The sequence below is a fragment of the Lepisosteus oculatus genome, chromosome 9 (assembly GCF_040954835.1).
Source record: "Lepisosteus oculatus isolate fLepOcu1 chromosome 9, fLepOcu1.hap2, whole genome shotgun sequence".
Classification (NCBI taxonomy): domain Eukaryota; kingdom Metazoa; phylum Chordata; class Actinopteri; order Semionotiformes; family Lepisosteidae; genus Lepisosteus; species Lepisosteus oculatus.
In genome coordinates, this window is record NC_090704.1 from 4,874,285 (window position 1) to 4,889,365 (window position 15,081).

General features: G+C 44.9%; 1 protein-coding gene across 2 annotated transcripts in view; it reads right to left on the bottom strand.

Annotated features, from left to right (window-relative positions):
• Positions 1-139: 139 nt before the first annotated feature.
• The window catches only part of tesk2 (testis associated actin remodelling kinase 2), a 35,630-nt gene continuing 20,688 nt past the window's right edge, over positions 140-15,081 (bottom strand). For both annotated transcript variants that reach the window (XM_069194029.1, XM_069194030.1), the window contains 7 exons: positions 8,917-9,063; positions 8,605-8,687; positions 6,122-6,206; positions 5,700-5,783; positions 5,451-5,537; positions 5,229-5,370; positions 140-3,756 (listed from right to left, as the gene is read on the bottom strand). In XM_069194029.1, the coding sequence (XP_069050130.1) occupies positions 2,786-3,756; positions 5,229-5,370; positions 5,451-5,537; positions 5,700-5,783; positions 6,122-6,206; positions 8,605-8,687; positions 8,917-9,063 (1,599 nt within the window). In that variant the 3' untranslated portion in view covers positions 140-2,785. The remainder of the gene's footprint in view (positions 3,757-5,228; positions 5,371-5,450; positions 5,538-5,699; positions 5,784-6,121; positions 6,207-8,604; positions 8,688-8,916; positions 9,064-15,081) is intronic.

The following is a 15,081-nucleotide window of genomic DNA, read 5'->3' on the forward strand; positions in this document are numbered from 1 at the left end:
CTCAGAAAGGCAGAAGTCCGAAAATGTCCTTAATTTAGCGTTTAACGCTAATATCATGCTCATATCAGCTTGTCAAAAGGAATGAAAATGAACTTAAGACTATAGCATTAGAAAAATAAAAATGAGAGGAAAGCAAGGGAACAATCAAAAAAAAGGTATTTATTATGACAGCAGAAAACTTTTAAATATCTTACAAAGAAGCTATATTAAGTTTCTTCACAACAGAAGTTGAAATAAGACGTAGCAAAACGTTCATAAATATCAAAATAGATTTCTTTAAAACTCTTTAGTCAAATATCCCATTGCAGTTACTTTATTGCATAGAAATGTAGTGACAAAATTGCATTAAAAAACAAATGCAGAGACAGTTATACATTTATTGTTTCAAGTGCCATTTACATGTTTAAGTATGTAGTAGAGCCTATTTTGTTTTCAGCAGACCTGCTCAGTGGCTGAAGATGTTCGAAGTGTAAGAGTGAAAGGGTCTTGCAGATTTCTGCCACCTGCTCTGCCTGCTCAGCTGGTGTGCAGAAGGGGTTCTAGTGACACATGGCTGGCTGGGGGGGGGGTAGACTTGCCCAAAGGTTAAGACTTTGCAGGCAGACTGCTCAGATGCCAGTAGCAACAGGACCCGTTTTATAAAAGGGAATTACCGAGCCTCCTCAAGGAAGGCAGAAGTTGTTACTCTAATTACATCTTTTGCTTTGTTTGCTTTCTCCTTTTACACGGGGTTGGCTGAGAAGAGTGAGCACTGCACCACACTCTTCCCTGAGACCTCACAGCTGCTCTCGAACCAAACTGCAATGTTCTGAACTGAACAGCACATGACAAGAAAAGAGTGTTTTTCAGTGTGTTCCTGAAGAGGAGGGCTTAAAGGAACCGGATAACTGATTTAAACCGTTCATTAAACACAGTAAGTAATCCGTAACCCCTAAAAACATTCGGAGTGATGGGTTTATGAAATTCTTAACACCGGTCAACAAGTGTGAGCTAATAAATAAGGGTTTCAGAGGAGTACAATATTAAAAGTGGCTTGTAGCGATAGTGTTATTACATTGAGAAGACTCAAAGCAGTGGGACTGAAGTGGATTCCGGTAAGAAAAAGCCCAGCCACATCAGCCCCACACAGCCAGTTTAAAACGCTTTTATACCTTTCATTCAGATCATTAATACTGGACTGGTAAAATGCTAACGCTGCCCACACCTGAACCCTCCTAATGTTGTCCATAGCTTTCATTCATGCCAGCATTCATTCACGATGCCAAGAAACGGAAGTCACCGTTCTGCAGATCTGAGCCTTCCTGTGATCCACCAAGCACCCTGCTGGACAGCCAGGCTGGAAGGTTTTCAGCAAACCTTTAAAAGACCACCTGAAGTAAAAGATCTCATCTGCAGCTACACATGCTTTTTCTTGGTTTATTAATGAAAAAAGAAGCTTCGACTTGGTTTTCAAAGAAAATGGGCCTTTTCTTTCTGTTGCCCCATTTGTTACTCGACATATTGTAAGAGGGTTCCATCTAAGAATATTGTACTTTTCCCTCTGAATAGCCTTTACCTCATCCATGCCTAAGAATCTGGATATATTAAAAAACAGACGCATTAAATACCAAATATACTGTACTTTCTTCCTGCCAAAACAAAGTCACTGAGGAATGTATGTTTTACTAGCTTTCCTTTTTACAAGGACATTTAAGATATAATTTGTCTTGATTTGTATTGGGTACAATAGCGGTTTAAGGTGCAGCTGTTTTATAGGGAAACACGTGAGACAATGCAAGCCTTTTAAAAAGGACAAGAAATGCAGTGTGTGCACGGAAAACAACAAATATATTCCCACGAGAGACACCAGAAAAAAAAAAAGCCAAAATGCTTTTTTTTTAAAAACAAAAGTTCAACGCCTTTTTGAAACTGCTTTTAAAATTTAACTTCAGTCACAGAATAGTTTCTGCTTCTTAAGAAGCCACATTTGCGAACAGATCATTAGATAACTGAAAGTTAGGCAGTTCTCAAAATGACTGACCATTTCAAAGTTGAGCTTCCCGCGAGCTGTATACTGAAAATATGTGATTTCGATCTGGGACGGGTATTTCCCCTCTTGGATGTTAAACCAGCCCTGGTGAGGACCAACACTCAGGGGTGTGGAGTGTAAATACACATGGCTGCTAAATATAAATACTTTGTTCGGCACTTCAAAGGCTGTGGATAGAAAACTCGGTGGTTTCTTTGGGACAACATAATATATACAAATATAATCAGGAGAACATAACCCAGTAACCACATCAAAATCAGCTGTACAAAGGTTCTCTGTAATTCATTGTTCATTGTGTAATCCCATTAAAAGTTTTCTTGTGTGGAACAATTAACGTCTTGTTCCTAAATAAAAACAATTCAATATCAATTGCAAATTCTGCGGGACAGGGAAACTCGACATTAACTGAAGAACAAATTGATTCAATGTGAGGTTTCATCCGCCATGCTAATAAAGGGGATCTACTCTATTATTCCTTAGGTTTTTTTGTACAGTTTCCCTATTCAGGTGGGAGATCATTAGGACCTACAACATCACTGCTAGCATTAAGGGAATGCCCTTTCCAACATCAATTATGAGGACATGAGATTCGTCCAATTGTTTTAGATTAAACAGCACCTAAAACAGAAAAATAATCAGTCTGCGAATCGCTGAGTTAAAAACAGCCATGTTAATCCTAATCGGGAGGGCGTTGGAGCAGTTGCTTTTAAAAGAACCGATTCTTCCACTGGCTTTGTTTGCGGTGGGCGGCGCGGTTTAAATGTCACACTTGGACTGGAGGTCCCGCGGGCCCGAGGCCACGCACGGCGCCAGGACGATGGGGCTGTAGCTCTCCTCGGAGGCGGGGTAGGGCTCCTGCGGGGCGTCGGGCTCCACGGAGATGCTGAGGCTGAAGGAGGACTTGGCCGCGGAGCTGTCCCGCTGCATTTCCTCCTCCTCCTCGGCCTCCTCCTCCTCCTCCTCCTCAGCCTCCATGTCCTCATAGGTGGTGCCGTTCTCCGTGCCCCCGCTGCTGGCCGGCAGGCTCAGCCGCTCCTCGGCCAGGTAGAAGGCCTCGTCCCCCGTGCTCCCCGGGCTGCTGGAGCAGTCCATGGCCTCGCCCCTGTCGGCGGGGGAGGGCGCCGGGCCGGCCAGCTCGTCCCCCTCGCCCTCCCCAGGCCTGGGCCGGTAGGGCGGGATGTCCAGGACGGCGTAGCGCCCCGCCACTGCCCTCTGCCGAGGCTCGGCCTCGCACCTGCAGCCGGCGCCGGTGAGCGCCCAGTCCCGGGGCGGCAGCACGGGCGACACCGGCAACGAGCGGCAGCGGCGGCTCGGCAGCAGGCAGGGATCCTGGCAGTGCTCCGCGGCCCCCGCCCCGCCGGCGACCCCGCCGGGCACGTGGCGGAACTGCGGCTGGGACATGACCAGGCCGCCCTGGGGCGAGTGCAGGTCGAACACCAGCGAGAAGACGGACTTGCTGGGCATGTCGAAGAACTTGACCTTCCCGCCCTTCAGGTCCTCCCGGGCATTGAAAGGGTTAATCTTGCGGCCTCCCGTCCCCGCCCTGCTGGGGGTGTAGTAGGGGTCCTGGACGTTGATCTTGCGGTTCGGCTTGCGCGAGAAGATGTCCGACTGGCTGCGCGACAGCCAGATGTTCCGGCGGGGGCGGGGAGACTTGGGAGGGATCTTGTCGTCCTGCAGCCCAAGCGGGTTCAGCCGTTTGATGCCCTGGCCTTTCTCACCGGGACCTTCAAGGAGGACGAGACCAAGACGTTACTCATTTACCTGCGGCCGCGCCAGACCGAAATCCTCCCCTTGCACATGACAGCACAGGTGGCAGCTGCTGCTGCAGGCCAGATACGTGAAGTCACAGGAAAATGGCTGCCTCCAAACACCAGATGGCGCTATAACCTTTCCTTTCCCAGTTCAAACAGACGGTGTGCTGCCTTCCTTCAGGATTATAACAAGGCTGATATTTACACAAAAAATACAAGTGTACAATAAATAGGTAATTTCTCATCAATTCAGGGCTTCCAGCTTCTGATGTATGTTCTTGCTCAATACTGTGCAGATAAACTGATGCTTTATAGGTTATTTTGAAATTATCTGAAACTTTGGAAAAGGTGTACGCTTACGTTCTAGAAAAGATTTGAGTTGGGGAAAAAAAAGTGACTCCAGCTGTGTGCGCACAAATACACAGGAATCTCGTGGACAGATCTTCAGAATGTTTCTGCTAGGGAGTTAAATACTATTTATGCTACAACAGACAAAAGCATCTTTATATATACCAATGTTTCCAATTCTTCTAATTTTTGTAACTATTGGCTCAAAAAGGTTACTTACACTGTAATATACAAAAAAAAGCAACCTGAAAGATAAATGTACTGAGACTTGCCAAGAGTGGAAAGCACTTCCTTGTCCCGAAACATGACCGATTCAGATTTAATGGATGTTAACTGATAGTGCAGAACATTCTGCTGTAGGGATGTAAAACCCAAGTCATTTCTAGCTCTGCTGATCGAACACAGCTGAGTTGGAGACCTCAGGGTCTTCCTTCCCACTTGGGAACTGTAAAAATCCATACGCAGCTGACAGCTTAGTGTGACAACTTGTGCGTGTAATTTGGAAATTCAGAAATCGGAGTAATTATACATTACTCCGGCAACATTCTGTTATATTTTTTTTAAGCGCATGTAACGCCCCTGGATGCTGCCTTTGACACAGTCGGTGGAAGAATCGATGACCTCGATTCCAAGAGGCAGTGTGACAGAACAGTTTTTGGCCGCATTCCATTTTAGAGGCACGGTATCCTCTCTCCCCCCAGGATGCAACATGTCAGGATTTCCATTTCAGTGCAGTGGTGCTCCAGCAGATAACACTGGGGAGCAGAGGGCTGTACCCCTCCCCAAGCTGCAAAAAGTGGATCACAGATGAAAGTCTACCACTGGACGGCCTGGTGTAGGCAGCTGGCCCAATACTAGAGTTCGAAGAGGGAACAAAATTTCAACTAATAATCAGGTGATGTTTGTTCACTCACAAATAAAAGGAACCACCTTCTTCCTCAAGAGAGGAAAGCACCACTGAGGAGCTATTTTGAGATTGCGATCAGTGTCACACATTTCAGTTGTGTAGGCTTGCATTTTTAAATGCATGAAACAGCACGCAAATGTTCGGCTTGGGTGACTTTTGTTTTTAGTTGTGTTAAGCCTGGCGACTGCACCTTTGACGACAGTCTTTCGGTCAATGCTCTCGGCACTCAAGTGAAGTCTCTCTCGTTCGCATTCCTCAGCCTTCAGGCGAGGCAGGATCTCCTCCAGGACCTTCACGATTTCTGGGAAGGAGGGACGGAGCTTGGGGTCCATCTGGAAGAGACAAGATGGTGAGCATCTTCCTAAGCACAGGAAGGATCAGAGGGGCCCAGTGAATGCCAGGTGATACTTACATTGCAGCAGTTGAAAGCCAGCTGCAGAAAATCAGGGGGGCAGTCTCCAACCATGTGCTGAAAAGCATGGTAGTCCAGCCCAAAGTTCTGCCAGTAACAAAGAAAAGCATGAGTACATCTGTAAAACCTCATATCAAACTTGCTTTCAACAAATCCACCAGCCTGCTTTTCAAGGTCATGCTGGTTCCTCCTGAACTGCTGACTGTTATATACCGTACGCATGTATCCCTGAAAACCCATCAAACTCACCTCTGTGCGTGGCAGATAATCCGGGTCAGCCTGTATCCGAGCTATGACCTCACACAGGATGATGCCATAGGAGAAGACATCCGCCTGGAAATAGTGAGGAACACCGCGTTGGTAACAGTTCAAAAATAAAATGCACTGCAAACTGCACGCCTTTCACCTGGGTAAATGTGTCAACACTAAAACACAGTGGGGAAAAGCTAAGGACAACCATCACTCGAGCCCCAGCCCTTAAATGCCATGCACAGACTGAGACAACCTTGAAACTGGGGTATATGTTATTTGAATACTAATGGGTTACAATTAAATGGTTCATATTTTCATTTGTTGTTTTTTTAAGTACTGCGGCAATCCGTCTCAAAAACCTCCTCAGAACTTTCCTTCAGTCGCGAGGGCAAGGAGACAACAAACTCGTTACAACTCACCTTTTCATCGTAGGGCTCATCTCGAAGGACCTCCGGGGCCATCCAGTATGGGGACCCCACGACGGCCAGCTTCTCCCCGTTTGAGCTACGCAGAGAAATGGAGCTGAAGGATTACACTTCACCGGCACACACAAGTCACTTTACATCCTCAAACGGAAGCAGAGAGGTCCAGGAGTGAAATCCCAGGAACTGTGCCTATACCATTCCAACAGGAATTTCCACTGGACAGTCACTTAAATTGTAATTTAGTTACAATTACAATCAGAAGACAGTGATGCAGCTGAAGGAGACACCTAAAGCTGAAGTACTCGCAGGCCCACATATGAAATATACTTCAAATACCAGATTCTTCTTTGTATTTGAACAAGAGGGTTGTTTTAAAAGAAATTCTGCCAATGGACTTCACAGACGTTTGATCCTGCAGATTCATTCCTTTACAAAATACGTTAGAAGGACCTTTCTCTAAAAAAAGCAGTCTAGGAACTCCATATTGCGCAACGTTCGTGATATTACCTGTTAGAAACATCTCATGCTCTCTACACATTCAGCACCTGCACAAAAGCAGGGAAACATCATTTCTGTTTCAAAAGGGACTTGCAAAACCCCAAAAAGGCAAGTCTTGGATTTTGAACAGTGGTCTGTTACTTCTTGGGTCTAAATACAAAACCACAATACTCTGTATTATTGTGGCTGTTTTTGATCAATCTCATGTGTCCAGAAGTCAGGGAGAGAATGGCTCTCTATTGCTGCCTTTGTATTATTTGCTCTTCCTGGGTTTACTTTTGAACACAATATTCCTCACAGCTCAGACGACCCAGCACTCTGACACAAATACATTTCGTTGTTTCCAGGACTTCCTTCCAAACTTTGCACAGGTTTATGGTTCTTCGTCTAGCGTCATTAAAAATAAATGATGGAAAGCAATTACAAATTTGACAGGATCGACTGTCTGTGGAACCTGCCCCGAGCCAAGACGTGCCAATGCTTATGATTACAGCTGTCAAAATTCAGTGGTCCACACAGTGCTTCTATGTATATATCCCTGCTTCTCCTTGCCAGAGTAAGGCTGCCAATCATTCAACATTCTGATCTGCACACTACAGCAATTTTCCTGTAAATAGACTCAACAGTGCTGTGGTTAGACATCTAAAATCTGATGTCACGGTCCACTTCAGGGCCTGTGGCGAAGATGAGGGCTAGCCTGTTGTTAGGCTTCCTCCTTCCATATGCTCACTTGCAAATATTAATGGGGACGTGAATAATAGCAGAGGAAGGCTCACCACCGCCACTTATGGTTTTGAGATCTCACCCTGGGCAAAGACTTCCCTCTACTTGAAACTTTAAACGCCAGTTAAATTTAGATCAAACGGACACCACAATCGATTGCAGGGCATTTTTATTTAACTTCAAAGCAGAAAAGCTCTAAGTGAAGTGCTTTTTCAGAAGAATGTCAGATGAGTGCCTGCTCGTGAACCCTTTCATTTCTGTTGGATACCAAGGGACCAATCAAAGATTAAAAAAAAATAAAACCTCCATTGCAATTTTGCTATTGATGGCTTTAAAAAGACTTATTGTAGTGTTTTCCATGACTGTGCACATGGATATTCTGGAGCCTGAGGAGGAGGAAAACTGGCAAAGCAAGGGAAACAAAAGGAACTGGCATTTCACAAAAGCAGCATTAACCTAGAAACACAAAGGGTTAGCCTCCATATTCCCAGTGCAAGTGTCTGTACAATCGCTATGAAAGAGTACAATGTCGTTTAGAGTCTTCAAATTTAGCATGCAAAAAAAACACAATAATAATGCAGAACAGAAACACACTGGGCTTCAGCTGAGGTCAGTCAGTCGTTTTTAATACTCTTATGTTGATGTGCTCATGCAATTTTAAGGATGCAAACTATGGGAAAATAATACAGAGTTCAGATAAGTCGATGTGCAGAACTGTAGGACTTCATCAGATGTGCAATAATTGGAATTTGACAAGCCTGCTCCGCTGGGGTGTTCTAACTTAAGTCTTGTTTACAAAAAGGCCTTCTGAAAGCCAAAACCACACTGAGGTCAACTGACTAATCCCAAAAGGGATGTTTTGAATAAAACAGCGAAGAAGGGCTTAACCGCTCATTTTCCCTTCCCCTTTTTGTTTGATGGGCCCACCATTCGTGCACTCAGCAGCTCACCTCTCACACTTGCTGGGCACAGTTTTAGCAAAGGTCAGGGCTGTATCGAGTGGCTAAGGCTCGTAACTGAACACCACCGGGGACATGTGTGCTGCCTCTCGAAGTGGTTATCAGGTTCTGGACCAGGCACGGAAGGGTTTTTACCAATACTTGCATTTTAAGGATAACTCCATGACCTCTCCCTTCCAAATGCGATTAGGCATATCCAGACAGATGCTGTGCTGTCCCGTGGCCTTACAGAAATATTGCTGCAGCGATACAGTAGGTCTAGTTTCTCTCTCCCTAAACGCGCCACATAGAACTCACTTGTGATCGGGGATTTTTTCTGCCAGACCAAAATCTCCAACTATCGCTGTGTAGCCGTTCTCCTCACATTTTATCAGGCAGTTCTGCGGAGAAACACACGAGCGCAACAGATCAGTGAAACAGATTCCGTCCGTTTTACGTCAGTATTAAAATCTTTTGGCAGGATGTTGCCATGGGAAAAAAACAACAATTTGTAGTGATACTTTAAACAATTTGAATTTAAAAAAAAAAGAGAAAGCTTTCAATAAAGGCACAAAAGTTGTCTGTGATACTGTGTGCAGGCCGGATGGCCTCTCCTGCCTTCGCACACACCTTGGAGGTGAGGTCTCTGTGGAAGATGCCCTTGGAGTGCAGGTAACTCAGGCCCATCGCGATCTCGTACGCCATCTTCACTCGCGCCGTCCAGCTCAGGTGCTTTTCGCTATCCAGCAGCTGCTCTAGGTTTCCACCGTTGATGTACTGAAAGAACATTCAGACCAATGAAAGGCCTGAGCACTGTGGTGTCACACTGCAGTGCTCAAGGAACACAAGTATAATTCTCCCAGAGCTCAAACCCAGGACATGTGACGTCCCACCATCCATGCTCAACTGTCACAAGCAGATCATGACAAGGAACAGCCAAAGAACCCTTTTACTCTTTTTACCTTCCAGTGTTGAATCAACATTTGCTTGCTCCACAAGGTCAATACTGGTTTTGCATTTAATTATATATGGGTGGGTATAGTTCTAATATACTTGATTGCTTCTGCTATTTTATTCCTTCCTAATTCCAAAACTGCACACATAAAATGCTCATCTTCAATCAAGAACCCAGCAGGTGCCTGAAATCTTTCAAGTCGCAGAACTACAGCCACCGAAAATGAATTTTTCAGATGTCGAAATGAAATGAAAAGGATTTTGACCACACCAGATTGATTTGCAAAATAACCGATTTTTAATGAACAAAGTGATTAAAAAAACAACAACAGATTAATAACTCCCTTTGTGACTTGCAGAAATCATTCTGATGGTATGTTGTACAAATCAATAAACATGTACATACTAATCCTAAAATGCAAAGCCTGGTCAGTTCAAAGACATTCAAGAACACCACACCACAGTTTGGCAAGAAGATTCCACTTGTTTCTGCCATGTTTTTCTAAACAGACGGAAAGCTATGTTAATTTAACAAACGTTAGGAAATTCCCTGGGATAACACGACAAAACTGGAAATTCTAGAAAAACGTTTAATGCCAGTTTGCCATCCTTCAGCTCTCTCTCCTCTGAGGCCTGATTTGCCCGATTCACACAGCAGTGGAAGCACGTCTGAATTAAGGCTTGTTCTGTCTGAACAGAACAGGTGACTGTGCAAATCCACCCTCTATATGTACCAGTCAGATTAAGAAATGGCTAAATAAACCTAGTGACTGATGTTGTTTTTCGTGAACAACAGGTTATATCACTGTTTTGTTTAGAAATTACTCACTGTTGCTACAGAGGGAATTAAATCAGACTCTTTGGACCTTTGAGCTATTTCCAGTTTATTAGGTGCCCAAGTTACACTTCAGTCTGGGTACTGAACCTCGAGCTGCACTAACCACAAAATACAGGCATCTCTTCCCGATACGAATTGCTGGAATTTCTCTGGCTTATTTGATTGAAGAGCGCATCTCGTCTTGTTTTGTATTCCAAATTTAATAAAGCGCAACGTAAAGCCTATGGATCAAAGCCACACTGGAACGATGAAGGACCTGGCAAAAGTTCTCTTTTAAGTCTTGCGAAATCCCGAAAATAGAAGGAAACAAAGTGTTTCCCCTGTACGTTTTTTTGCAAAGCTGTGCTTTTTGAAGGGTTTATTTTTAATTTCTTTAAAAAAATACTGCTGACGAGCTGGTTTTGTTTCAGAAATCAAATTAAATCATTGAGTTCACAAAGAAAACGGCGGTTTTGCAGAACGTCCTGCTGCTGGGCACATCCTTGCTGATGAGCAAAGTGAGAAAAAGGGAAGTAGGGCTGGAAGCCTTTCTTGGCATGGTCACAGATTCATCAGCAGGAATTCTGTTCTTTAATAATAATAAAAATAATAATAATAATAATAATTTATAATTGCTTACACTTATACAGCGCTTTTCTGGACTCTCCACTCAAAGTGCTTTACAGGTAATGGGGACTCCCTTCCACCACCACCAGTGTGCAACCCCACCAGGATGATGCAACGGCAGCCATAGTGCGCCAGAACGCTCACCGCACATCAGCTAATCTTGAACAGGTTCAAGAAAACACCTAGATGTCACCTAGGCGGAACACCCCAGTCTTCTACGGTAAGATGGCGAAGAAGCAGCCAGATCCTGTCTGTCCCATTGTTTTCTCTTCCAATGCGCGATGCACTAGAATTGTTTGAATCGTCGTTTCAAGGTTTTCAGCAGCGGAGAGGCCGAGATGTGCACGTGGCCAGCTCTCGACCAGTCGACACGCCAAGTCCACCTGATGCTTCTGAACCAGCGCATTGTGTCAAACACAATTGCAGTCAGTAGTGACAGTACCAGCACTATCCTCTTTAGCTTAAGAGTCTTTCATCCCATCTGTCTCCTTTATTCCTTGTGCCACCACAGGCCGCAGAGCACAGAATCATTCCCAGACGCTGAGGAGATTAAAACCAGGGCTGACGAATCTGCAAGACCTTCCTTCCTTCCGGATATCTGCCGACAACATTGATCAGAATATACGCGTGCCAAGAGGATGTGTACTTCTGGTACACAGGGAAATGTGCAGGTGGTGAGGGGGGCACCCAGTCTTCAGCTCGGGATAAGAGACTTCAGAGCGCACTGTGTAGGTGGCCAAGGGCATGGGCCGTCCTGAGTAAAACCAGCTCTTGAGGAACTCTCCTGCATCTGCCGTCTGAGGGAGCTTCTTGGTTAATTAAGAAAAGATTAGAGTAATCCATTGTGGTCACAAATACACAAGTGGAATGGCAATTTAAAATATCCAAACGGAGAGAAACAAGACTGCAAGATTAGAAATAATAAGTAACAGAGAGTTAAGGCAAGACGATGCCTGTAAAATATTGCAAAAACCCTATTTAAATATACAAGCTCTATTTATAACCCTCTTTTATACTTAATCCTCTAGCAAGTGAGCACAATCTCTCCTGAAGTGCTCTAGGTACATCTACCTTAAACCCAGCCAATTAAACTAATAATACAAAGACAAAAGGGAAAAGACTTCAAGCTGTAATGGTAATATATAACATTTGCAGAAAAACAGTGGACCTCAGTATTGAAATACATGGCATTCCTCTGACAATCATACTTAAAAAAAGCTTTTTTTAAAAAAAAAATCAGTCTTAGTTTAAATAGAGATCATGTGATTTCTGGTTCCAAAGAAATAGCTCTCAGCACTTGTGTACCGTGTACAGCACTTGTGTAGCAGGCGTGTACCGCAGGTTTTAGAACTTATTGCAAAATCAGGAGGGTCAGCTACCTGCTGAGAGGTCAAACTCTGACCAAGTCCTCTTTTCTCGTGTTTTAAACAGAGTGAGCACCCTGTGGAAGTCACGGATTAACCAGAAATACTCATTTTGCTAATACTTCTTGCAAAGAGAAAGGCTGACTGAAATGGTCGGGCTTCACACGACGAGCTGCACCTCAGCTGTGCTCATTTCCATAGCGCCAGTCCGCTATCTTTGTATACACAGTCACCGTCGCAGACTTCATGGAGGGAGCTGGGGAGTTGGGAGTCGTAAGATTTTTTTTTAATGACATTGTTGCATGGAAAATAGGATCCACGAGAAAAAAAAATACACATTTGACCTTCAGCGAAACACAGAAATAAAAATAAAATGGCTTCGCTGTTATTGTCATTGGCGATTTCCCCCCACCCATCAGGGCCTTATCTTTAATTCCTTCCGGCGGAGGGGAATTCCAGGAAAGGGCTGGCCCGGGTTGGAGCCAGCACCCTGTCCCATCTCTGCTCCCCCAGCAGGGCCTTCAGGGGAGCAGTGGGGGGCGCAGGGGTCCCTCCCCTACCACTGCGCAGGGACTGGGAGTAAACAGCCGCCCATGCAGACCTCAGCCGCAGGACAAAGAGAGGTAAGAAGCAGGCAAACTGTCTCGGCCTTCCCCCCGCCATCAAAAGTTACAGCTTTGCATTTGTTAATGCAAGTCGGCAATTTTTATTAAACGCTTAAAAAGAATGACCAAATGCCGTGTTTTATGCCATTCGAAATCCGGATGCGCCTGCCGTTTCTTTTGCGTATCGTTCACAAGCGGCGGCTGTGGCGAGGAAGAGGCCTGCCCACCCACTGAGGCCTTCATCCCCCGCCAGGAGTGGCCTCACAGGCCAGCAAGCCAGCAAGGACCCGGGCAGTTTGAAGAGTCACCCTTTTGCCGAGAGAGACTGGTTGATTAATAACTCTGCTTCTGGAGACTGTGCCAAGTGTGCACTCATGATTGAGGAACCCTAGTCACAGCTGGCTAATGACAGGGATTCATCTCGCTTCTTCAGGAATCTGACTGAAGAAGTCAAACACGGTGACTTATTAAAAAAAAAGACGATCTGAATGGTAAGTGGTAGTTTACCATTCTAAGTAGCCAGAAAGAACGTATGTAGAGTGTGGAGTGTACGAATCACTAGGCCTCCTAACATCTTGAGAAGACCTCTGGAAATCTGCCATTTCAAAAAGGCCACTGTAAAGTACTGGAAAAACACTGAAATCTCCATCAGGGCACATGACTGCCTCCACAAACCGTAATTAGAACACAAATAGGCTCAGTTTTAAATCTTCAAACGCAGAAGAAAGGGGATAACAGTCAAGGACTGCCCATGTTCAACAGAAGGCACTAGAACATATTCTTTTTAAGCCCTCATAAGAAAGACAAAACGCTTCACCTGGTACATTAAATTAAACTCCAGGGATTCCCAGAATCACCTCTTCCCCTTTCACTTTGTTTCCTGAAACTAACTTCAGAGTTCCAGAGAATTTTTACCTTTAGAACTCGGTTTTCAGAATCTTTCTTCACAGACCTCCCCCGACAAAGAGCTTTCCGTACCTGCCAGGCAGGGAAAGAAAACAACGACCCACTTTCGCCCCGATCACACTGCTGCACTGCTGATTAAAATGAGATAAAGACACGCTGGTGTCTGGCGACTCGCCATCACTTCACAGGCACCTGGCCCTGCTGGGTGGCCTTTTCTGGGTGCCACAGAGGGCCTAGCAACGATGGCAGACATCCTGGATTATTTAAGCGATGGGCCGAAGCTCAAGACCGAGCGCGAGCCGTTTTTCTCGAGAACGCTATCTGTTGCGCCCCCGGGTGATAACAGATCTTCTGAAGCGCCTTCCTGAGCCGTGTCTGTCTGTGCAGAGAACATTTCAGCTCCCCCACGTCCTGGCGGTCTGGTTTGAGTGGCGATTAAAAAACAAAGCAGGGCGACCTGTATTAATGCAAGCCAAGAGTGGACCCCACACTCTGTCGCGATGGTTAACCCGATTTTACCATCGCAGTCTGCCAAGCCTTCCTCAATATCGTTGACTTGTTCACTGTCGTGTGTTTATTTCAGAGTCTTTCTCAGCAACAAACGTGCTCTCTTCAGGCTCCAGAATACCCACATTTTAGCGCTGGTCTTCAGGGATGTTTCATTGTTCTTTTTCTCAGCTTCCTCTTTTTGTTTCCATTCCATATTTGAGAAGGTGTGTTCAGGGTTAGTCTGTTCCGTCTCTCCCATCACTGAACAACTGACTCATCAATGGCAATCCGTCATGAAGCCTTGCACGGTCTAGCAACACGGCAGTGACCAGGGCAACCACATCAGGAAGAGGACAACTGAAGGCCTCAAATTGCAAATCAGAGCGAATGCAAATCAGCGAACATCAATACGTCTACAGTGAGCAACGCAAAAGCTATTTTACTCTGCAATTTTGACAGTACTTTTGAACAGATCAAAACTTCATCTCAAGTATTAGGATGAAAGTTTTTGTTTTCAGCGCCATTTGGCAAGCCGTGGTTTAATTTAAAGCATTGACATCATGGACTAACTTCAAAACCTCATGTCTCATTTCAGGGCAGATCGCAGCCCCTGCAACAGCCCTGGGATATTTGGTCTGTTCTCATCAGAGCAAGAGCCACCCAAAGTTGTAAAAAAACATAATTTTGCAACACTAATATATGAATAACACAGCGCTTCAGGCTATATATATACTTCCCTTGGAGGCAGGCGGAGACGTTCTAAAATAACAAATAAAAAATAATTAATAAAATAAATCAAGGTAAACCCCCTGCCAAACACATAACAGCGACCCATTGATGTGGTCCAAGTCCTACTAAAAAGTACTTTTTTTAAAACAGCAAGCACTTTGGCAGCTGTATTACAAAACACTAACTTTTTTTGTACTGTATTCCAGCCTCCAACTGAAGATGGAAATGACACGGCAGGTTTCTGAGCAGGTTTACAATCTCAAAGGATTTCAACAGCCAGCTCATTTAACACAGAAGTACTGCT